Raw genomic sequence first — 23,787 nt, forward strand, 5'->3', positions numbered from 1 at the left:
GAACTTTTACGTAATTGGCACGCTCACTCTCTGCTCCCACACTGCACAATGGAACAAACGACCTAATTCTAAATACATATTTGAAAAGACCCTTTTTTAAATCAACATCCCACAGCTTTTACCACTGGCTGCAGCGAGTTAGTTGGTCCAAGGACGTCAGCTAACGAACCGTTCATCCATTCTTCTACCAGAACAGGTCAAATTATTATATTTACGTTTATTTCTCCTTTGCAAAACCACCAACATACCGACACTCGAGACTCCGCAATCCGTTTATCCTAGAAAACCAACCCAATCCAAACCAATCTATCCAATTCCTTGGATAGTAAAATGACTGATGTTATATTAGGAAAGATTGCTGTCGAGTACCGTAGGGCACACCATGTTAAAAAAAGGAGCCTTTAGCTTCACCTCCATGGTAGAAAAGAGTTCCTAAATATCTGCTAACGAAGCCGCCGGGCGCTTGTCAGTTTAAAACTAACTTAAAATGCAACTTTTTACCCATGAGTGTATTATTGTTGTAAGTTTACTTACGCAAACATTTTTGATTTTTGTAATTTATATATCCTCAATAGTTGAAAATTATCTGATGGGAAAGCGACTTGGTCTAAGCTAGAGTAAGACATCAGAGAGACAAAATAGATCACATGTCAGGGAAGACACAGAGAATTCATTTATTTTTCTGACTACAATAAATATCTACAATATCTGATCAAATTTTGCAAGCTAGGAGATCAAACCAATGTGTTCAATTTGGTTTTTTCTCATCGTCAAAATTGTCGACCTCTAATACAAGATTACTAGTACTTGGAAACAGAGAAGTGCGAGTTTGCTAGGTCTCTTTGTGAAAAGTCTTGCCTATAAAATTGTTCACAGTATTTGTTTTATTTTTCTGCGAATTTGAGCCTTATTGTTTACAACCAATTTCAAATTTTCTTTATAAATAGGATTCGTTGAATTCGTTTGTGGAATTAGGTTTCGTATCCAGTTTTTTGCTTACATATGTTTGGCTAGCTTATGGAAAAATGGTTATGTGCACATGTTTTTTTTTGTGCTATCGATTGAACAATAAGTTCAGATTTACGATTCGTTGCCATGCCAGAAGCGCAGCCCATGAGACGGTGAAGCTTCTTACATTTCTACATGTGTTTACATGTAATATTATATACATTCATGGGCATTTCTTTGGCGTCGAATGGGACTGTTGGACGCTTGAACAGCCCTATAGCTGGGTGCTAAGATCGATTTTTCGAGATGTTTTTTTTTTTTGCATTTCATTTCATTGATGGAGCTATGCATGTCATACATTTTAGTCAAATGGGCGCTATTCAAGCCACGAAAATAGGTGGCAAAAGTCATATACTAAGTTGGCACTGAAATATTTGGAATTTCAGAAGGCTTTCACATATTTAGCAAACTGAAGTGGCTGCCTTTTCCCACTGTGCGTCGTTTGACCCTGGCTTTTCTAGTATCAATTAAGATCAATTTCCGAATACCATCAATGATAAGAGTACAGAGTACACAAAATACATAAATACAGATTGTATATAAATGAAATACATTTTTGCATATAGGCATTCCCATGATTTTGAAAGGGATGGGCATTCACATTTAAAGTGAAAAGAAATTAAGCAATTAATTGTAAATCAGAACATATACTACATACGAAAATATGTTTGTAAATAGGTAAGTAGATATTAATATTTACATTCGTAAGAACAGGGCTTGTATTACAGAAACAGCTGAACAAACAAATGTGTCAGTAAGACTCACACCTATTTGTGTCGAATTAAGTAGAAGCAGCTAAATATCTTATATCAGGCTTTATTACTGCACACGTCTGGTTTTTGTGAAGCCAAAACAATTTTACTCCTTTCACTACCTCGAAATTCCCCTTCAATCATAGGAATCAAGTACATAAATATTTATATTGGCAAACACAAATGTACATGCAAGTTGTGTTCCTGCTTTTCGAGTTTCGTCTTAAATAAGTACACCTTCTGGTGTAATGGTTCTGGCTCCCATTGGAGTCGCAGCTTCTTCGCTTTGCTCCCGGCAGCGCGTTGATAAGAGATGCCGTTGCTGTTGGCGTTGACTTTGTCGCATATCAGATTGCCAATGTGACACATTGAGTCGACAATGGGCAAACGCCTGCGTGGATGTGAATGTGGCTGTTGGCTGGGGATTTGTTTGCTTCGCACACGCACACAAAAAACGCAGTCACCTGATAAGGCAGACTCTTCCTTCCACACTTCTTCTGTTCCCACCTTTACTAAAATATAATTCCCCTGCTAATCTAAATACTTGGTATGTATGTGGTAAAGTTTTGCACTTACGAGTATTTATATAGGATTAGAATACATATTTATATACGTAAGTTTAAATAATATATATGTAGATGTTTTGGGAAAACTTAAGCCTTTAAGATTCCCACGAATCCCCGCAGTACCTTTCGGCTGGGATTCTCTTATCAGTTCCTATGGAAATCTGTTGAATTGGCACAATTAAATCCCGATTGCGTCATTGTTGATTTCGTTCATGCGATTTGAAATCAAAATACATTTGGGTCAATGGTTTATCATTATCATATCAAACGACATGTCAAACAGTCAATTACCTTTGCTTCGGCAAGTAACGGCTGAAGTGAACATAGAAGATGTCAGGATAGTTGTAGTTCGATGTCCACAAGAACAGTGCAATGACTCGGACAAAAATAAAGCAGAGATGAGAAATCATGTTTAGGGAGAGAGAGAGGACACAAAAACAACCTGAGAGACCTAGCCCGCTAGCCCCATTTAAGGTTTTATGACAGATACGTGATCAGGTTTTTGTTCCTCTCGCCCATCTCCACCAATCAGGGCTAGTCCCATAATGATTAGGAAAAACTTTTGCAAAATGCTGGTCACGTCCCAAGTATGTACAACAAAATATCTGTTTCTGTATCTAACCTATTGTTGTGTGGATCTCAAAAGCCTGCCAAAGCGAGTAAGCAACCCGAGACACAGGTAGACAACGGCAATCCGGTACTTTTGTAGATATAGCCGGCCATATCCCAAAGACAAATTGATAACACAACCAACCAACCATCTTTATTGCGCTTGTACGGGACGGGAAGTCGCATCGTTTCAGCTTATCGCAACCTCACCGGACAAAAATAAAGTAAACAACAGCCACCGACTGCTGTTATCAGAGGGCGAGGGAGAGGCGACTTTACGGATGCACACACTGATATAATGCGGCACAACATGTAGTTGGCTTATTGGCTTGGGACACGAACCGAAGATGCCATTTTTGACCCAAACCTTTTTAAGAAATTATCGCTCCTAGTAAAAACTTGGTATGCACAGACACATACGGCTGATATAGGATTAATCCTGACACATTACCTGGTGCATCGTCCGGAGAGGAAAAGAGTTCACAACTCTAGCCAGTTGTATAAACTAGGATACTGAAACCTCTGCTCTTATCTTCTCAGAATTCCATTATATTTGACATTCGGCATTATTTGGCATCGTTTAAGGCATTACTTATTAAAATCTATGGGGAAACGTCTGAGCTTAAATTGGCTGACGTAGCGGTTTTTTTTTCAAAACTCAAGTGTCTTTCATCTGATTGTAAAGAACTTGTCACTCAGTGAAGCTTTTTGATGCAGCTAGGAAATGAAATTAAGCCCTTAGTGGTTTTAGTCTGGGATAAATGAAGCTTTCGAATGTAAATATGACGATTTTTGTATTTATTTTAATCATTTTCGGGATCGAAGTCCTGGAAAAAGTTTCCGGTAACAGGCAGTGAACTGTGTTGGAGTATACTGTGGTGGAGACTTTTGTACTTTGGGTGAGGTTGCCCATTTTTCCATTAAATTTAACATCATGGATGAGTTTTGTGCCAAGAGGGGACAAGGGGATCGGAGACGAGCCATTTGTTGCAACTCCGAAGCCCACAGCTCACTAATGGTGACATGAGTGGCTTTTGTCTTTCCGTTAAGGTCTTCATTAGTAGTTTTATATATTATTATTTTATGAATTTATTAATCATCCTTACTGACGCCTGATACGCCAGATAATCGCATTCTTGCACTGCCCACGCTGTGACATTCGCAGCCGACAAGGGCAAAGCTTTTCTCACATTAAAGTGGAGTTTGGCGACGAAGGCGACAAGTTAAATAGACTTTTGCAAAGCGAAACTTAAATGCATGTAGAAAGAATTGTTGTGCCTTTGTCTCTTCTCACATCTTTCGGATATCCACTGCTGCTGTATCCATTTTTCCTTCCTATTAGCTGTTCCTTCCTGGCTTTTAAATACCTTTTCTTATTTTTATTAATTTTTTGGAAATACTTACTAAAAAGTGGAAGCGAGAGCGAGAAGGGCATACATATGAATGCACGTAGAATACCTGTTATGAGGAAGAGGACCATGGAGAAGAGCACTTCGGCCACTGAGAAAGAGATCCATTTTAAGCAGATCGAAGCCATCAAAAATGCAAAGAATGGAGAAGTAAATAAATTAAATATATATGCATTTATTTGTTTAATTACTTCGAATTTTTAAGTTGTTTCTAAAGGCCTGTCAATAGTGCTGAGGGCGATTGATGCAACAGGGGAGGGGATCGGACTATACAGTGTTGAATTAATGAATCTCAATGTATGGTAAATGTACGTATGTATTGGGGCTCGTGCGCATTAATAAATTTTGTGGCCGAAAACAAGCAGCAACAATTGTTTGAGACTTTTCTTGTCGGGTAAATAGGGTACGCTGCACAGCCACCCATCGGCGCAAAGATACCAAGCTAGCAGCGTAGGAAGGCCCTCACTTCCATAGGCGGCAACCTTTATGTACATAGGTGAACATATACTGGGCGTCGCAGATCGTCATAAGCGCAGTGGCAGCCCTGAAGGGAGTCACTTATATTAAATGTTAAACAAAATAAATAAGCGACATACATACAAAAACAGCTCCCGCTTTATTGCCAAATGTTTTCCGGCAACGGCTCACACACAGTTCGAAAAGTTCCCTTCCTTTTCGAAGCCTTAGCCCACTTTAACATGTTGTCTGTGCTCAATTTGGGAAATTCATTGGACAGGGAAATGCAAATGTATAATTATCACGCCGAATTGTTGTTTGCTGATCCGATATGCTCTGCACACGTGGCGCTGCAAGTTACCGGACACAAGAAATCTAATCAAAGAAACGATTTACTATGTATAAGTGCATGGACATATACAATATTCACTTTAGAACAATGCCCAAGTATTCCGTTTGAGGACCAAGTACTGCTTTACCAGTCCAAAAAAGCGGCTGAAGTTCGCCTCAGAGATATGCAAATTCTAAATGAATTCTAATGGCCTTTGAGTCACGCTTTCCAACTACAAAATGTATAAAGAGTATTTTTAGATGTATTTGCAAGCATTTCAATATGATTAATATTACTCACAACTATAGAAACACGAATCTTCTTGTTTCTTTCCAGCAGGTATGAGTATATGGGTTGATTCTCCTTCTCGTCCGCTATTACAAGGGCCGCCAATCCCACCAAAAGTAGTCTCCTGCTTGGATCCATTTCTTATTGAATGTTTTCTTTACTTTTTATTCACTTTTCACAAATGTTCACAAAGTAAACAAAACAACACAGCTGCCTGAGAAGTGTAACCGTACGGAATGCAGTTAACACTTCTACTTCTGGTCACACACTGCCGCTACCAAAATATATTGCACATTTTGCTAGCAAACCTGTTTTCGGATGAATACTAGGCTTAAAGGGCCGAAGTGGGGTGTAAAATAGCATCTCCTCAAAACATGAAGGGTTCGGAGGGTTGGTCAACTAATTTTAGCTCTGCCATTTATCCATATTTTTTAATGATCAATGCCTTAAACGATGCCGAATGAATGCCCTTATACACATACAAAATAAAGGACCCAGGATATAATTTTTTTCGACTTTTCCTGAGTTTCCAAAAAATATCAATTTGTTGAATATTCTTTAAGTAAAGTTCTCCCTTAGAACAAAAGCATGAAGATTTTCGTCTTCTGTGGAGGCGAATAGGGCGCAAAATTCTGAAAAAACGTAATTAAATGTGATATCACATATCAAACATAACTTGGAGACTCTAGCTCTTATAGTCTCTGAGAACTTGGCGGCAAACAATACGAAAAGTCAGACCGGCTGTATCTATTCGCCTATTGATTCTGATCAAGAACATTATTTCTTTAAGGATTCGGAAACGCACACCGCTTCGATTATAAATCTATAACCACAAATCTCAAATAGCTCTTCTAGTACCGGGTATAAAAAGGAGATCGTTTTTTTCGGATTAAAGATATAAGATATAAAATGATATTTAGGTATTAATTTCTTTTTTATTGAAATCCCTTGCAAAATATTTTTTTAATTATACATTTCGATATCATTCGCTTAATTCACATATTTTTTAAATTGTTCACAGGAAAAGAATACTCTATGGAACAACCAAAACAAAAACTGGGATATATTACGCTTTCAAATTTCTACTTTGAAAACTCAAGAATCATCGAAATAAATTATTTGTTTTTGTTTTATACTTTATACGTATAACCATGTCAATTGAGTGTCATTAAAGGCATCGTTTATATATTTGAATAAATGGCTAAGCTAAAGCTATTTGGCCAAAACTAAAAACGCATTTCTAATTTATATCCCATTCGGTACGTTACAGGCAAATGTGTCAAAATTTTATACAAATAAACGAAAGGGACTTTTAAATATTGTTCCTCCATCCAAAGAATCCTCTATATAAACGAGCCTATACGAATAATATATAAACAAAAATAAACTAGTTTATTTCGACTTTTCCTGTCTTGGGAACGTCAACATTTAGAAAAGTTCCGTCCAATATGAGCAATTTGTCTGGTTCAGTTCTGTAGGTTAAGTGTCAGAGAAAAAGTTAACACATATTTTAACAATAATTTTATACATTTTAGTATACATTGATGTAAATGTATTAAATTTAGGAAGACAATCAACTATTACAATTTAACTGAATGGCATATTTTAAGATGTATTCTCTCTGCAAAGTAATAAAAAGTTCTGAAGGTAGCGGCAAGCCATTAAAAAAGATTAGCGTTTAATTTATTTAACACACTACGATTATTGTAAATTATTTATAAGTACATTCAATACGTGCATATTTTCAAAGTATATCACGTCATTTGTGCTTGTTTTTGAAAAATATCTTCATATAACATAATGGATGCAATATTAGCTTCATCAATTATAAGATACAAATCTATATTACAATTTTATACATAATCATTAATACATGAATGATAAACACACATAGAATCTCTTATTTTTCAACAATTTCATTGAGACTCAATAAGTAAAAAGCAATCGAGCTCTGTTTTTTACTGTCTGTAAGTTGTCAGTTTGTTTGTATTTATTGATGAGTTGTGTTGTGCAATCGGACGCAGCAGGTTTATTCCGTTGCGAGCAGCGAAAAGTTCTCAAAGTTCAGCTTACCTTGCACAGACTCGTCATCTAGGTCATCAGTACTGCTAGTAATTCGTGCTTTTTAAACAGACAAAGAATATTCATGGTAAATTTCGACTTGTACCAAACAATATTAAAAACAGATAAATGCTTACTTCTTGAGCCTTTTGAACCACTTCCTCCAATCGAACTTTGGAAACCACCATTGCGACCATACAGCACATTTTCCAAACATGACAACCCATTGTTATTTACGATATTTATTCCAAGGCACGTTTCAATTTGTTTCCAGCGATGCAATCGCTCTTGTAGTTCATTTGTTACTTCTCCTAGAGCATTGCGGGCCTCAACAATAGAACGATCAACGTCATCAATACTTTTTCCGTGGGTAGACACAAACGCTCCTACCAAACTCGAACGCTTCTTACGCAATTTTTCACAAGCCTCTCTTGCTGACTGAAGCTGCTTCTCTGCAGATGCGCGCTTCTTCTGATGGTTCTTACTTTCTAGTTCATATGTGTATTGCAACCACGATTGAAGTTGCGGAGGTGGGGCCCAGCAATTATCAACCAACTCGAATTCGGCCCGCGACAATTCATTTCGCAACATTTCCACTTCTTTTTTCAACTGCAACACCTCTAGGTCTGAGTTTGATGAGCTAAGAGAGGGGGCCTCTTTAAGACGCCGTTCTAGGTCCATTTTTTCCGTTGCCACATTTTCCTGTTCCATTCTAGCACGCTCTAGTTCCTACAATATTCAACAATTATTTAAAATTATTTTTATCAAACCAACAAACCTTCTGCATCTCCTGTAGACTTTGTTCGGCTTTCTGCAATCCTTCCATATCCTGAGCCATACGACGTAGGTGACGCTTGGCATTTTTATTTTGCTGGTAAGCATACCAACAGCCAATAATAGCGCTTAACAACAGAGTCACCAATATATAGTCCTTCCAACGTGTACCGGTTTCTATAAAATGTATAAATGTATAACTATGGATAACAAAGCATTTTTTTTCTTTGTTGGGTCTTTAAAAAAGATTGTGTGCTTCGTCTCACACAAACAGTTTTTTGTGCCTTGCAAAATACATTTAAAAGTTTTCAGTTCGTTGCAGTGTTGTTTTCTTACCTCGTGGAGGACCGAAGAGCACTACATCCATTGCTTTTAGTGATATTTTTTGCTTATGAATGGGGTCTTTGATGCCAAGCACATTGCCGACATACTGCAAGTTATTCACAGCTAACCTATAAGCAAAAAAAATAGCTATTACAAAAATGTGCATATGATTTTAAGATATTTACTAACTGAAAATATGTTTAAGTTTAAACATACCGTTGATATGTTTATTCTTTGGAAACTTTAATTTTTGAGTTAAATATTATTCTCTTTGGCGAATAAACATTAAGCATTAAGCTAAGGATGAATTAGTTGAAGTTTAAGTTTATACTGTTTACCTGTGTTTATTTTAGTTAAATATGCCATCTATCGCTATCTATTTTCGAATACATTTTAAAAATTTAGTTAAAGATAAATGAGTTGAATCTATTAATTACAATTGCCTGACATACATGCATTGTAGTATTTATTAGTCGGAATAAACTCTCCTAACATTGAATGCTAGTTTATATATTTTATTCACGCCCACAGCTCTGGTTCATCCCCTGTCTCAATCCGAGTTGAAGCCCGTTCAATTTGGCAATCACAATGAAGCATGCTACCAAAACTATGAAATATGTATATGTATATATGTATGTATTCTTGATTCAATAGTCAATAGCCGAGCCAATGACTGTCTGTCTGTCTTTTCGTCAGCCCGTCTAGATGAACACCTAGTACCAGGACCTAGTACCAGCCCGTCTTGATGAACACCTAGTACCAGGACTATAAAAGCCGAATCAACAAAAATTTTGCATACATACTGTTACTGTTATTTCTGAAATTGGCCGGGCCCCCTTCCCCCCACAAATCAGAGGTGATGTAGATGGCACGAGTAGCAAAAAAAAGTAAACAGATAAAATATTTAAAATTCGACTAAAATCATATGTAATATGTACATATACATATGTACATGTACTGACTGAGTACATGGGATACAGGTAGTGATGCTTTGTTGATAGTGTCTCACAACGTTTCTTCTTGTCTTAACAATGACCATAACTTTTTTCTTATTTTCTATATTTTTACGACATACCTTGGCAAAGAAGCACCAGTAACTTTATGCAATTTGAAGAGTTCTACATATTGTGGGAGCTGCACAGACTGAGCCAACCAGTCTGTAGTCTGTTCAATAGTCCAGTTATGAACCTCTGATCTTAGCCAAGCTTCCCACAACTCTTTGACTGATATATGCATGTCATCATTAAAATGAAACGCCCTTTGCCGTTTTTCATAGCCTGAGTCATACTTCAGTTCTTCCCGCAAAAACTAAAAGAAAAAGAAAGAAAAAATAAACGTTTCAAAAACAATTTTTAAAAAATCTTCGGCCATTTAACTGTTAAATGAAATACTTATATCTATACATATGTATATTTTTCGAAATATTTAAAGTTATATGTACATATGTATACATCTATGGAAAATGAGGAGGAACGTTGTGAGACTCGTCATATTTTATTCTCGTAACTCAGTCAGTATGTACGTAAGTATATACATAAATAAAATGTATGTTCAGTGTGGATGTCAGAGTTTATACCTTTGAAAAAAAATTCAGTGTGCTATCACATGGGTCTTCGAATACAATTGGGTTCCTATAGTTCTTGAAAACAAGGCGACAAACAAGACGGACAGACATACACACAGACATAGACTCGGCTATTGATGTTCGGCTCGGAAACGTTTCCTTCTGAGTACATCCACTTTCGAGCACAAACACAATATACACCTTTAAATCTTTGAGTACCAGGTATAGAAATGCCAGATTCTAGCCGATTTTCGGGAGGAATATTGTACTGATTGGAAATCGAAAATCACATGTGTCGCCAGAATATTGCCAGTCACGTAATATATACACCTCAGTTGGATTTAGCATTTCAGTAGAACCCCTTCGTCCACGAATTGGAAAGTGGTGCTAGTGGAATTATTGTTAAAAAAAAAAGACTTATTATATAGTAACAATCAAATTTTGAATGATTTTTCATAAAAGCATAGAACATACATCATCTGATTCACTCAAATCAATGTTTCCATTATCATCATCATCAAGTTGACGATGCAAGCTTGCAATTGCTTCCATGCCAAAACGATCCTGAACATTTCCATTATAGCAGTCAATTTCTTCTGGGTTACATGCTCCATCTGCAGAGCCACTTCCAACTGAATCTGTTAAGAGGCAAAAACTATTAGTATTTTAAAGACAAGTACAAGCAAATCTATATACATAAATAAGCAAAATTTCCTCTTTTCGGTTTAGTTTATAGCAAAAATAAATAGCAAATTAGCTCTAAAATGTGTTTGAGATAAATGCATTTTTTTATAAATATTTACTAATTGTTACCAACTTACTGAATTCATTGCTGACAGCCTGCGACATGGCTTCACTTAAGAGATTGTATGAACTCCTATGCAAATGTGGATCTAAATGAGTCGAATATCCACTACCACTTCCAGTATGGAATGCAGCATTATTAGAGACTTGTAGTCCCACAGAAGATGATTTTTGAGTTGTTACCGATGATTCAACTGTATGCAAATGGGGTTCATGTTGAACATACGAGCTTGGCGAAGCCTTATTGGATAAGTGTTGTGGGGCTAAGTTTGTTTGCGGCTTGTATTTGTACGTATTGTAGCGATTTGAAACGACAGATTCTTTTTGTGTGTCATCGGTTAAAGTGGCAACATTTTTCCACACACAGAAAAATAAAAGCAGATAATAGTTCCAGCATTTTATCATTTTGTTCGCTGTATGCGAAAACGTTCAGCAAATTGTAATCGTCTTTTGATGGATCAGTGGACGGATTTTTTTTTTGTGTTTTTTTAAATCATAAATTCACATTTGTAGTTTCCGTGTCCGGGAGTTCAATCGTTGAACCTGAAAACATACATAAAGGACGAAAATTAAAAAATTGTATTCGTTCCTCGGTCATTTCATAGTTTTTAAGACCTCAACTCAAATTAGTTTGTATATCCGTACAGCAGGTATTTTATAATAGGATGCAAGTAAAAAGTACTTATGTACATACATACATATTTTGATAAAATTACACTTTTTAAATATATTTTATACATTTTCAATATGTATATGTATATACATATGTATATATGTATAGGCATATGTATGTCTAAATGCAGAAAATCTCTTAGTCGAGTTACAGCATCCTTATTTCTGATTTTTTGTTCAGCGAAAAATGCCATTCGAATGTTATCGCCAACACCAAATTGTTCTTGGTTCTCATCATCACAAATAAGAAAACGGAGCTCGAAAAGTTGGAAAGCTGTGATACGTTTCCTGTTTTAAATGGATTCGTGTAGGACTCTAATACGCATCGTCTGATTGGGAAAGCAAGACCGAGGCGCATCTGAGATGCCAGTTTTGCAAGGTTTCTATTCTATTTGCTTTTGTTTTTTGTTTTGAAATTATAAAAGTAAAGCTTTTAAAATCAAATCTTCATTTTCTTTTACGCTAATAATTCAAAACCAAACCAAAACCGAGACTAAATAAACACCACACTAACTAAGTTCTCAACTAGAAAATTAACTCCCTCGGAACCCTGTGGCAACGCCAAATTGTTTTGCTAATTCCCATTTCTCGAGCGATTTCTGTGGCAACCATATCCGAACTCCAATTAGTTTCTGCAATTCTTTATCAATCGACTTTCTTCAACTTTTTTGGAACCTGTACCTGTATATTAGTTTTGTGATTGAAGTGATGTAACAGAACTAAGCGTTTCCGAGCCCATAAAGTACATATTTATATTGGTATATCCTCGATCAGCATCAACAGCCGAGTCGATATTCATATATCCATGTCTTTCTGTCCGTCTTGTTTGACGACTAATATACGACTAATGACGACTTTATAATATAAAGATGAAAGGCCTGGAACCCAGCACAGTTGTTTTCATTATCGTGCTTGTATGTACTGTGTGTTTGACTGTATGCCGTTCCGAGTACCGGGTACAAAAGTATTTACTCTGCATTAGTAGCTTCTCACAGCGTTCCTTCTTTCTACAAATGTTATGTAAGCGTCTGTCGCATGGATATAAACTAGAAGGCTTTATAGAGTTACAATTATTTTCTGGCCTACGTGAGCTTAGACCTCGCCATTGAAATGCCCATATGTGGATGCAAACAACGTGTTTTCCATATGCTTTTTTTCTCGTTTTCTCCTCACCTGACAACTTCTTATTCGATTAAGTTTCTGGTTGAGTTACCTTGGAACTTTTAGCATGGACCCAGTAATAATTTACATTAAAAAGTCTGTTGTTTTCTGGTATAAGCCTTTATTTAACTTTTTCTTGTACGGTCACGTTCGATTAACTAAAAATTATTTTAAGAAAAATAAAATGAAATTAGCACATGAAAACCTATTGTTCATGATTTTCTAGTAGAACATTTCTACCATATTTTCGGTTGATCTTTAAGCTAATAATGATTTGATAAGCTTCGTGCAACTTGGATTGATGAAGCACCATGCACTGCCAATGTAAAACACGTTATCAGGAATTTAATCGTGGATATCCTTCGTTGCAGAAAGAATTTCGTGGAGATCATTTAAAATCAGTTGTGCCAAAAAATATCGTTGCTGTGTGCCAAGTCACTAACCATACAGTAGAGAGACTGCTTCATTATGTCTGGCTCGCACACTTGGCCTCGTGCAGTGTGATGCTCTGATGGAGGGGAGCTAAAATGGTGGTGTGGTTTGAGAAGTGATGTAGATGTAGATGGCATATGTAGAAAAAATGTAAAAAGTACAATTAGAAAAAAAACATAAGGTCACATGCATACACACATGCGTATGCATGTGTACATATGTATGTATATACTGACTGAGTACCGGGTATAAAAATTGCGACACGTACGACGCGTCTCACAACGTGCATCCTAGCTTTCTCTCCATTTTAGAATGTTTACATCGTTTTTTTGCAAGGAACCCTGACGGAATAGAGAAAAAATTCTATATTTTTCGAGTTGCTAGTGCCAATCGAAAACTATTTTCTATGGCAGTTTGCGCTCGAAAAAATTTCTTTAAGGTTTTATAAGAATATCATCCCGGATTTTGCTAGAGTACACTTTTTCCGGACCTGAGTACTAGTACCAAGCAAACTCAAAACTGGCGAAATAAAATGTCTGGCGGTTGTCCGGTTCTCACACTTTTTTTGCCGCACTGCCATAGCAAGTTAAATTAGATGACGCCGTCCGCTGCGTTGAAGACCATCGACTCTTCGTATGTTGTTGTTTTCATGCATACTGACAAGAGTATTATCCTCGAAAGGGGAGCCGATGTAATGATGACACCCTGGATCAGCACCGAAACTTAAACTCGTTAATTATTCGCTTTTAGGTGGTTTCGTATTTGAATGTGTGCACCAATATACGCACATTTAACGAGGAAGAACGAGGCGAGGCGCGTTTGCACGCGTCACAACTTTTATACCCGGTACTCAGTCATTACCTGTCACCTTAGTGTTATACATATATATGTACATATGTCACCTTATAATCTTTATCAAATTTAAAATTTTACATTTTTTCTACATCTACATCACGTCTTACACCAACACGGCCTTTTAGCTCGCCCCTCCTCTCTGCACGAGGCAGAGAGTGCGAGCGCGAGACAATGAGCAAGTATTGGACGGCTGCTGAAATCAGAGATTTCATCTGTGCGTTATGCACTTTGCTCCGACTATAAATGCAATATACCCTATACCCTATTTACTCTTAGAGTACCTGGTATAAATACAAGATGATATGACATCTCATTTTAAATTCGCTAATTGTTCTTACACGTTTAAACACCGAACAATGCGAGGAGAGCCAAACTCTCAGTCGAAGCCATCAGCAACAAGACCCGAAGGCCCTGGGAGCCAATCGGACAGACTTTTAATACAGTCAAGCCTTTAGTCGATTTACAGCCTACAGCCTATGCGTTGTTTTCTTAGTGGTTATAGTCTCTGAGAACTAGGCAACAAACAAGACGGACTAATGATGCTGATCCAGAATAAATACATATGTACATGTGCTTCCTTCGGTGTATCACGCACATCGTTTCGACCACAAATCGAATATACCCCTTAACTGTTCTAGTACCGTGAATGATGAGATCGCAGTGGAGTCGAATAAGGTAATTCTCAGCAATCAGCAGACAAAGTAGACAGCCTCAGTAGTTAACGTGTCATACTTGTTATAAAATCATGTGGATGTAACAACTGACATTGACATTCATTTATATGTATGTTCATATGTACATAAATAAATACAATAATACTTACATACACATACATTCATACAGATATAATACATACAGTAATCCTACCAATTAATCGAACAAAAAAAACAACCAAAGCTTACAAGATTTTCAAGCATTTCAAGCTAATAGTTTACGATTGCTAATTCCCCTTAAGGCTTATATTTCCATTTGATCAAATAATATGTAAATTGGGTTTATTGACATTTATATTAATTGAGAACTTCAACTGCATAATTTCAATAGATAAATAATTTTAAATAGATTGCAATTTTGTGATCATCTGTGATCAATTTCCCTGCCCTGTTCCTCCCTGTTCATCCGGTGCTCGCTAGTTTGATAGTGATTAACTATTGTGCTTATAACACAAGACACTTTTGGTGACTACAGATATAACATGTATGTACATATGTACTAACATATGTACGTATGTATGTACTAACATATGTACGTATGTATGTACGTAAAAACATTTACATTCGTTAATATCAATATTTTTGTGTAAATACACACATATATGTACGTACATTTGCACATACGTAAATATTCATATTGCAAAACTGCACTGACACAGGGATAAACATTATTATGTGTATGAATACAAACGTTTTGAAAATGTTTAATTTTCAATAAAACATGCAACACAGTGTTGTACACATTTGATAATTTGTGTAGTGTCCATTTGGTTGTTTGACAAGTGTTTTTTTTTCCTCTTAGCTTATAGAGAATGATTTTAGAAATAGTTACTGTTTTAGTTTATTGGATAAGGTTCTAAATCTATAAATAAGTAAATACAAATATGTAACTACCTAGGTATGCAACCAGTGTTTTTCTCAAATTATAGAAAATACTAATCACTTCCACAAAAATAAATCATCTATCACAAATTCTTCGGGGTTGACTTTCGATAATTTAAAATCAGATAGGGTATTCCTGTTGTTGCTAAAAGGCCGGCTATCTCGATTAATCGTGGGAACGATGCAAACGAAGTGACTTCGTATAATTTGTGGTCGAAAAATATAACAGACAGATGGAACCGTTTCCGACCATATAAAGAATACATATATGTTATTGATCAGAATCAATGGCTGACAAATGTAAGACAAATTTAAAATTGTAAAATTCGAAAAATTTTTAAGAATACAAATAAAACTTCGTATAAACGAAGTGGCGAGTTTAAACGCAACTCACCATGTCCCTCTTCGTTTTATATTCTTTGCAGTTGAGCTGCCAAAACTATCGGTCAATACTTATGTGGTATTATATGGGTCTAAACAGTTAAATAATTAGTTAAAGCTTCGGATATTTGATATGGTTACTTTTGTCTAGTCTCATCTTTTTTTGAGCGCACGAACCCGAACCGCTTTCGAACCGTTCGGGCTTTTACCTATGCCGTTCTTTACCCATTCTAAGATAATCGAGGAATCACTGTCGATATTCATTAACATAATAACTTGCCTATCCATCATTGTATTGTCCGCTTTGAGGAAGCGTTTGGTTGGTTGGGTGAACACGCTCCGCGGAGGATGCTCACTAGGCATTACTTCGTGTGGCTAAGGGGTACAATTTAATTCAGCTGCAGTGATCTAACCCTTCTTCGCTTCAGCCATCGCAGCTGCTTGATAATGATTTCTGCCTTGTTGGCAACAGGGTCGCTTGTTTCCTCGTCCGCTGTCATTGGCCCTATGGAGGAGTCCACGCTGACTTGTGGGCTTGTCTCTAGGAGCTGCGCTCGTTCATGCGAGAGCGCGGCAGGAGAAGAATAGGTGCCCGCAGAAACTGCAGTATGGGTCGTCAGCAGGCCTAAAGCGTTACAGGTAATTCTTGAAGCATCCATTCCCCTGAAAGCAGTTGGCATAGATAGTGGCATAGCTATCCTCTCCTTCTCTGTAGCCATGGGCTTAGATGGGGGATGAGCCTTCTTGTCCACCTTCCCTTCTCGACTTGGTCCCAGGGCCGCTGCCACTGGGAAAAGCTTCCCTCTCTGCCCTGGCTGGCTACCAAAGGGCCTTCGAGGCCAAGGATGCCAGATAAGGAACCTTTTCTCGATTCTTATACCAGAACTAGGGCAAATTATGATATTTACGTTGTTTCCTATTGGACAAAACCGGCATTATGCCGGCCGAAATCAAATCAAAGTGTGGTGATGGGCCGCCACTCCAGACTTTGGGGGGCGGTTGGTTCGAGACCTGGCTTACAATTGTTTTTGTTTGTTTTTCCTTGTTTTATTTCCCCCTGTCAAGCATGATGGTGCCCATGCCGAAGAAAGGAATGACAGATAACTTTATTTAAGAGTTTATTTTATTTATCTAGATTGTTAAATATAATTTTTAGTTTCATTTTTGTTCAGAAAGGCATGCCAAAATAAGAGGCCCCGAATTCGGGACCACTCGCAACCTCTATAAAAACCTGGGTGGTCCAGAGTTGAATGACCCGGGATTTGGAGGGTGTGGTGTGGGCGATAACTGTCCATGACGCATCATCTCAAATGGCGAACCAGAGCGCTGCATGAAGTGGTGATAGTTGCTCTGTGGCAGAGCGTGCTGAAAATCAGGAAATTTTAATGTTATTTAGGGATAAATACCGATAATGAGTTTACTAACGTTTATACTTCGCAGGTTCAATGCATTTGGAACGTTTCCAATCACGCGAGGACTTGGACCATCGCCCAAATCTAATTGTAAACTTTCTGGCATGTCGCTATTGCTGCTGACGCTACGGCCGCTGGCATTTCCAGTACTATTCGACAAATTAAGCTGACCTAGCGATGCGGTGGCCATAGCCACATCCGGCATCATATCTGAAAGATGACTATTGCCAGAGTCTAATGCACATGCGCCGTTCTCAGCATTCATGTCCAAGCCTAAATTCCCATGGGGAAATCGAAAGTCCCCCTCGGTTATTAATGCCGGTAGTTCATTTCGTGGATGTGCTGATGCGGAAATACGTGCATAGCTACACTGAAGCGCAGGACCAGAGCTGGTTGTGAAAATACTGGCGACACCAAGAAGCCCATTCGACTGGTGACGCGGGAAAGTGAGATTACGACTATAATAAGGGTGTACTTCATCGGTGGCACAGATTGATGTTGCTGACGATCCCATTGACGAGGACGATAAAAATGAAGATCCAACTGTTGTCTGTCGTGGAACTGAGCCAGTAGCCGCTGGTGATGGCGGTGGACTTTGATTTTCATCTTCAAGCAAACTGTCTTCGCTTTGAGTGGTCGACGCAACTCCACACGGGTCTTCTTTGTGCATATCACCACTTCTCTGGCTGGATTGGTGTGAGTTTTCCAGTATATCAGATACTTCATCAGGGAGGTTAAACTCCCTTACGACCCGAAGTCGAATTTGTCGATCAATTTCATGCTTTGATGAAAGGGGCAGTAGCAATGCACGCTGGCACATGGGTGACTGGCGAAGTTTATGTTCGCGTTTACGCATTGCCAGTAAGGTTTGGTTATCCGGTGCTGGTATAACAGCCGACCCCACTATCATGTCAATATTTTCATGGATAGTACCACGACTACCACCACTGCGAAGTCCATTGTTAGCCGCTGCATTCATGTGGGACACCATATACAAGGTATCAGGAATATCTGGCGGGTGTCGAGATCTGCGCATACGCATGAGTTCAGCCTGGTGGTGTGATGAAGACAATCTATCCTTCAACAAGGCCTTTACTTCCTCGAAGTACGGCATAAAGAGACGCGGTCTTACAAAGAGTCCCTGATTACTACCACTACGTATCCAGGCATTAATACGTAAATTTTCTCGTTCACCTCCAATCATATGTGACGGTGGCGTACTCACTAGACCTCGACGAATTGCTTGGCAGAGTATCTCACTATGCGGTGGTAGAACATGGTCTATACGCACTAAGGGCAATAACTCGGATATTATGTCTCGCAACTCAACATCACTCAGATCACGTTTCTTGACGCCCTTGCGTGCCACTGAGTGGGCTGTGTGTGACAACAAGTTTGGTTCACGATCTTCCATACGGCGAATGAGCTCCTGCTCACCCCATTTGAGAACAGCCTGCAGAATCTCCAATTCAGAAGCTTGTAGAAAATTACTTTGCAGAACATGTAGCAGTTGCGTTTTATCTAATTGGTGCAGCACAGGTGAGGCGCTAACAGCGGTAAATTCTTCTCGCAAGTATTGGCAAGCTTGTCTAAACACCCACGCGGAGCCATGGGGTTGGCAGCCCCACTTTAACACTGTTGGTAAAGTATCAAGGGACAGCCACTCGAGTATTAAATCCTCACAGCCCTGCGACAAAATATCAAGCTCCAAAAAGCGTCCAATCTGATATAGCTCCATGGCTTCCTCTAATGTCGTTGGACGCACTCTTCCTGTGTTGGTTAAGGCATGCACTTCTCCCAGTGATCCTGCCGACGTTCCCGATCCAACACCGCGTAAAATCAGCGTCAAATCAACAGTGTCAAGGTAAATGGATTGAAGCAGTACACGCGCATATCTCTTCGGTATAACTGTTTCGTCTAATACAATTCGCGTGGGCACGTGTAAGGAACGTTCAACGTACTCGTCAATATTTCGCGTTCGACGCGCAATTAGATTACGAAAGAATGGTGAACGCGCACTTAAGATGGCTTTATGGCATGGAAGTTCGACCTTTGGTCGAAAACCGTACTCCGAGGTTCCAGAGTCTTGTCGCAGATTGTCGTTGTTACCATCTGCTGTGAAAACAAGTGCTGCATCTGCGTAATCACCCGTCTCCAACAAATAGCGTAGATCATGATCGAGAGGATTTGGTGAGCCAAAGTCGTCCCCCAGCTGACGCAACACGGTAATCTCTATGTTCGGATCGTGCGGACACAGATCGCCAGTATACAAGTAACGCAATAGTGATGAAAAAAGTTGCACGTCAATAGGAGAAGTGGGCAGTTCTAGACATATGCGTGCCCCGAAACCAGGACATCCTGAGAGTAAGTCACGAAAATATGCGCAACGAGCTGATAATATTGATCGGTGCACCGGAAAAATAGTACCGCGAAAAACCAGATCACAATCAGTGCAAAAATTAAGATCGTAAAGAGCAGCAAGGTCTTGTTTGTATGTCGCTGCCGGAGGTCGCGCCAATTCAGCTTGAACCTATGAAATATATCAAATTTTAAAAATGAATACAATCAATAGCTGTTTTTATGCTAACCGATAAGTCCCTTAGAGCCGACAAGGCTTCGAACTCCTCGCAAAGAGCTGCCAGCTCCATAGGGGCCCAGTCCGCCACAAAGTCTCGCAGAACGCGAGCGTGATCATATGCCTTTGATGAACGTCTTCGCCGTATAAATTTTCTCTTTAGCGTCGCAAACCCAGTAACACGCTTCCGCCTTTGATCTCGATGGTAGTGTGCGGCGTTCATACCACTTCCACTGCCAGTCGTCATGCCAACCGCTCCTGCTGTAACCATACCCGCCATGCTCATGGGCAACAGCACCGACATGTTTCCATTCGAATTTTCTGTACTATTCAGTGCAGCTCCTGATGATTCTACCATAGGATAACTGATATTGGAAGTACTGGCTCCCATTTTTCGTCGTGAGTATGTCAAGCCTAAATTCTCCTAGTCCAAATTTGATGCGATTTCAATACGACGGGAAACATTTTAGGGCGGTTTATACGGATACAATTATTTTCATGTTCAATATTGGTTTGCTTAGGTTAGGCCAGCCCGGCCCCCTTAAGGTAACGCATAAGCCAATATGGCCTTTAGTTATCCGGATGGGTTTATGAAATCTTCCAGATAGTGCTTATTCGGTTTGAAATTCCTCAAGAATTGAAGCTTGTTTTGCTCAATATTTATTTCACGTTACAATTACGCAGATTCTGGAAAAATATATACAGTTGTTATAATATTTAAATATATATAAATAAACATTGTTCTATTTGGAAATTTGTGTACATGTCAAAGAGTGATATCACAGGAGGTTGGATAAAATATTCTTCTAGCTAAAATGGTTAAATTCAATAGAAAGACCACATCCAGTAAGAATTACTGGCTCAAATCCTACTAGTGCGTCGGCAAAGTAGATAACTCAAGTGGTATATAATTATTATTTTGACAACTTTAGCTTTTTGTGTGCTGTCCTTGAATCTGTTCTAAAAAATTAAGTCAAGTGCCATCTGACTCGAGGCAATAAATGTCCAAATTTCTAAAAATCTAAAATCTTGCGTAGATAATTATGGTTCCCAAAGGAAAAAATGAATATGGGCCTAAATCAATTCTTTAATTTTTTTTCAAAAATCCGTTATCAATTAAAGTCACAGCTAAACGATAATTCAGGTCAGGTCAGGTCACAAGGGACAAATAAGCTGATCTACATCAATAGTAAATATTACAGAAAACTATAATTAAGCTGAATGGTGGAAAAGGTATTATTAGGTAAATTATGCATGTTTTTAACATTAAACAACTAGAAGAACACCCACAAAAATACTTACCAAATAATGGTATCAAAATAATGATAGCTAAGAAATATTTGACACCTGTTTTATTTTATGGAATTGAGAACATTGGACATTGCGTTGCTGACTCTCAAAGAAAACTCAAAGTAACATTTAATAACATTTACAATTAGAGACAAACCGATTATTTCTCAATTTGACTTACATAGATGATAAATTAAACTTTGCTTCATCAAATAGAACGTTGAACTATAAGGTACAAGCTTGAGCATTCCGAAAACAATTTTTAATAAATGCTACCTGATTATGGAACTATTCACCTATTCGCATTCAAAATATTAGCAGAGCAACGCTATTTAAGGAAAGATTAGAAGCAATGAAGGAAACGTTTCTGACCCTATCAATTATAAACAGCAGTTCTCAATGGAATAGAAGTGCCGCCATTCTACTTCTACGACTTTAAGAATACTTAAAGGACTTGAATACCCATCAAGAATGTTCATTAAAATAAAAGTAGTGGGCCAGTATTTAAAAGAAATAAAAAAAATAAAAAAAAATCAATTTAAAAAAGTCACCATCAGAAGGCTTTATTTGTGTACTGAAATCTTTTAAAATTATTGAACATAACGAGCGTAGAAGAAACCATTTTATTTCGGTCTAAAAGTAGTTTGGGGCTGTTCGTAGACGACTCATTACACATTATTTAGTTGGAAGAATTCCCAGAAAGCCCAGCATTTGGATATGAGAGTACAGGAGTGACAATTTTTTCGACACTGCGATACAGGCCAGTCCATATGCTTCTTTGCATACTTATGTTATTGTACACCCATGTACTCTCAGGCCTTACTCTGATGAGAAAAGTGTGAATCCAGCTGTTAGGCATACATATATCAGCACAGTGTTTGGTTGGGGTTCAAATACAGCTGGAGCTGAACGAATGTTCTTATTTGATAGCAAAATGGACAAGGATATGCAAAGTGATGCTTTGAGTGACTCTTTTGCATTAGTTAATTTTTATAGGAGTACTATAGAAGAAAATGACACTTCACACATTACACTACAGATAGTCAAAATGTTGAGCTTTGATATAAAATTAACTTTTCCTGTTTATGTTAAACGTACGCCACGTTATGGGTGTTCAAACCAGAGTGGTCAGGATGCCCGAATAATAAGTATGTATGTTTACTGTATCTACATGGATGTGTCAACCTTGACCTAAATGCAGAAGAAAGAATTGTATTCAAATCTAAATGTACATACATACATATTTGTGACAATGTAGATTAATTACTTTAGAAAATAGATTTAAGGATTGAAAAATAGATATATATGTACACACATACACATTTATGTACATGTTATGTGCTTCATTACGTTTTTTATTACAAAAAAGGTACACATTAAAAACGTAAATTTTCATTTGTATGTATGCATTTGTAGCGTTGTGCTTGTTATAAGGCTATAAAGAAACACCAAACCTTTCATTATTTCCGATTGGTTTCATTGTTATTTTGAATATGCGCAACATTGATCCAAGTTTATATGTACATGTGAATAAACATATACAAAATTCGAAATAATCATCGCGAAAACAAAGCTGGAGCTTTCATTAAAATTGAGCAAATTATTGCAGCTGCTAAGTATTTCAGACGAAAAATTAGCTCAACCTATTTTATTCATGATAAAGAGCAGGACTCTTATTTTATGACTTTCCAAAACATACATACAAATAAATGTGTATTACTTATCATCCTTCGACATGTGGTATGTACATATGTGTAAGTATGTAAGAGGTTGTTTTTTGATGCACTTTCAAACTGTTATGAATATGTATTTATGAACTTAAGGTCACGCAATCGAATTACCAAGTTAAAAAGATTTCATCGGCTAACATCTCACAAAACTTATCAACAATCACAATTGAATTTTTTGTTATATCTTTGAAATATTTTATTTTATTTACATCCAAAAAAAATTGTTTCGGAAAATTAGTGAGCCCGTTTTCAAACTAACATTTATCGACTAAATCACTTGTAATAGGCAAAATATCGCAGAATTACATATATGGTATTCTTGAGGGGGAGACAGCCACTCAAAAAATACCCTTCTCACACTGGCAAAAAAAAATTCACCATCGATTTCTCGGATACTTCATAGAGCAGGCCATCCACGATAGAATTTGTTCGGAAAAGGCTTAAGGCTTTAAGGCTTATCCGCTCCATTAGGCTTATCCTAGACCTGAATTGCTTAGTTACAGACTCTATATAGACAGTTTATGACAGATATGAAACACAGATTCACACTGGCACCATCCAAAAACGTCAGATGAAGGTAGCTGTTAGGACAGTATGGATAAGAGTTCGATTTAGTATTTGAATGTATAGTTTATGGGCTGCTACACTGCGATTGACTTAAGAAGATAGTGTTGGCAACATGTTGGGATGAGTCTGCGTTTTAGTGTTCGATTAAAATAAACGAAGTAAGCGCCGACA

General features: G+C 37.8%; 2 protein-coding genes across 3 annotated transcripts; both read right to left on the bottom strand.

Moving 5' to 3' along the window:
* Window positions 1-6,831: 6,831 nt before the first annotated feature.
* LOC117588770 (stromal interaction molecule homolog) lies at window positions 6,832-15,760 on the bottom strand. Of its 2 annotated transcripts, XM_034280251.1 has the most exons (8): window positions 15,674-15,760; window positions 10,964-11,489; window positions 10,617-10,780; window positions 9,654-9,886; window positions 8,591-8,706; window positions 8,259-8,431; window positions 7,618-8,209; window positions 6,832-7,540 (listed from the first exon to the last, which is right to left on the bottom strand). In XM_034280251.1, the coding sequence occupies exons 2-8, from the start codon at window positions 11,349-11,351 to the stop codon at window positions 7,449-7,451; spliced, it is 1,758 nt and encodes a 585-aa protein (XP_034136142.1). In that variant the 5' UTR covers window positions 11,352-11,489; window positions 15,674-15,760; the 3' UTR covers window positions 6,832-7,448. The 2 variants fall into 2 exon arrangements, with proteins under 2 accessions (XP_034136142.1, XP_034136143.1); XM_034280252.1 differs by lacking the exons at window positions 10,964-11,489; window positions 15,674-15,760 and having other exon boundaries at window positions 10,613-10,743.
* Window positions 15,761-17,162: 1,402 nt separating this feature from the next.
* On the bottom strand, window positions 17,163-23,301 carry LOC117588768 (BTB/POZ domain-containing protein 7). Its single transcript, XM_034280248.1, has 4 exons — window positions 23,161-23,301; window positions 20,043-20,716; window positions 17,468-19,984; window positions 17,163-17,407 (listed from the first exon to the last, which is right to left on the bottom strand). The coding sequence occupies exons 2-4, from the start codon at window positions 20,418-20,420 to the stop codon at window positions 17,264-17,266; spliced, it is 3,039 nt and encodes a 1,012-aa protein (XP_034136139.1). The 5' UTR covers window positions 20,421-20,716; window positions 23,161-23,301; the 3' UTR covers window positions 17,163-17,263.
* Window positions 23,302-23,787: the final 486 nt, after the last annotated feature.

The sequence above is a fragment of the Drosophila guanche genome, unplaced genomic scaffold (assembly GCF_900245975.1).
Source record: "Drosophila guanche unplaced genomic scaffold, DGUA_6, whole genome shotgun sequence".
In the NCBI taxonomy this organism is placed as follows: domain Eukaryota; kingdom Metazoa; phylum Arthropoda; class Insecta; order Diptera; family Drosophilidae; genus Drosophila; species Drosophila guanche.

What these genes read in the sequence shown, in the direction of transcription:
- LOC117588770 (XM_034280251.1), bottom strand. Translation starts at nt 11,351, where the DNA reads ATGATAAAATGCTGGAACTATTATCTGCTTTTATTTTTCTGTGTGTGG. An exon ending in ATTTGAGTGAATCAGATGAT is followed by an intron (nt 9,887 to 10,616) that starts GTATGTTCTATG and finishes TTTTTCTTTTAG; the next exon opens with TTTTTGCGGGAAGAACTGAA. An exon ending in TGGTTCAAAAGGCTCAAGAA is followed by an intron (nt 7,541 to 7,617) that starts GTAAGCATTTAT and finishes CTGTTTAAAAAG; the next exon opens with CACGAATTACTAGCAGTACT.
- LOC117588768 (XM_034280248.1), bottom strand. Translation starts at nt 20,420, where the DNA reads ATGGGAGCCAGTACTTCCAATATCAGTTATCCTATGGTAGAATCATCA. An exon ending in CGGCTCTAAGGGACTTATCG is followed by an intron (nt 19,985 to 20,042) that starts GTTAGCATAAAA and finishes TATATTTCATAG; the next exon opens with GTTCAAGCTGAATTGGCGCG. An exon ending in TGAACCTGCGAAGTATAAAC is followed by an intron (nt 17,408 to 17,467) that starts GTTAGTAAACTC and finishes CCTGATTTTCAG; the next exon opens with CACGCTCTGCCACAGAGCAA.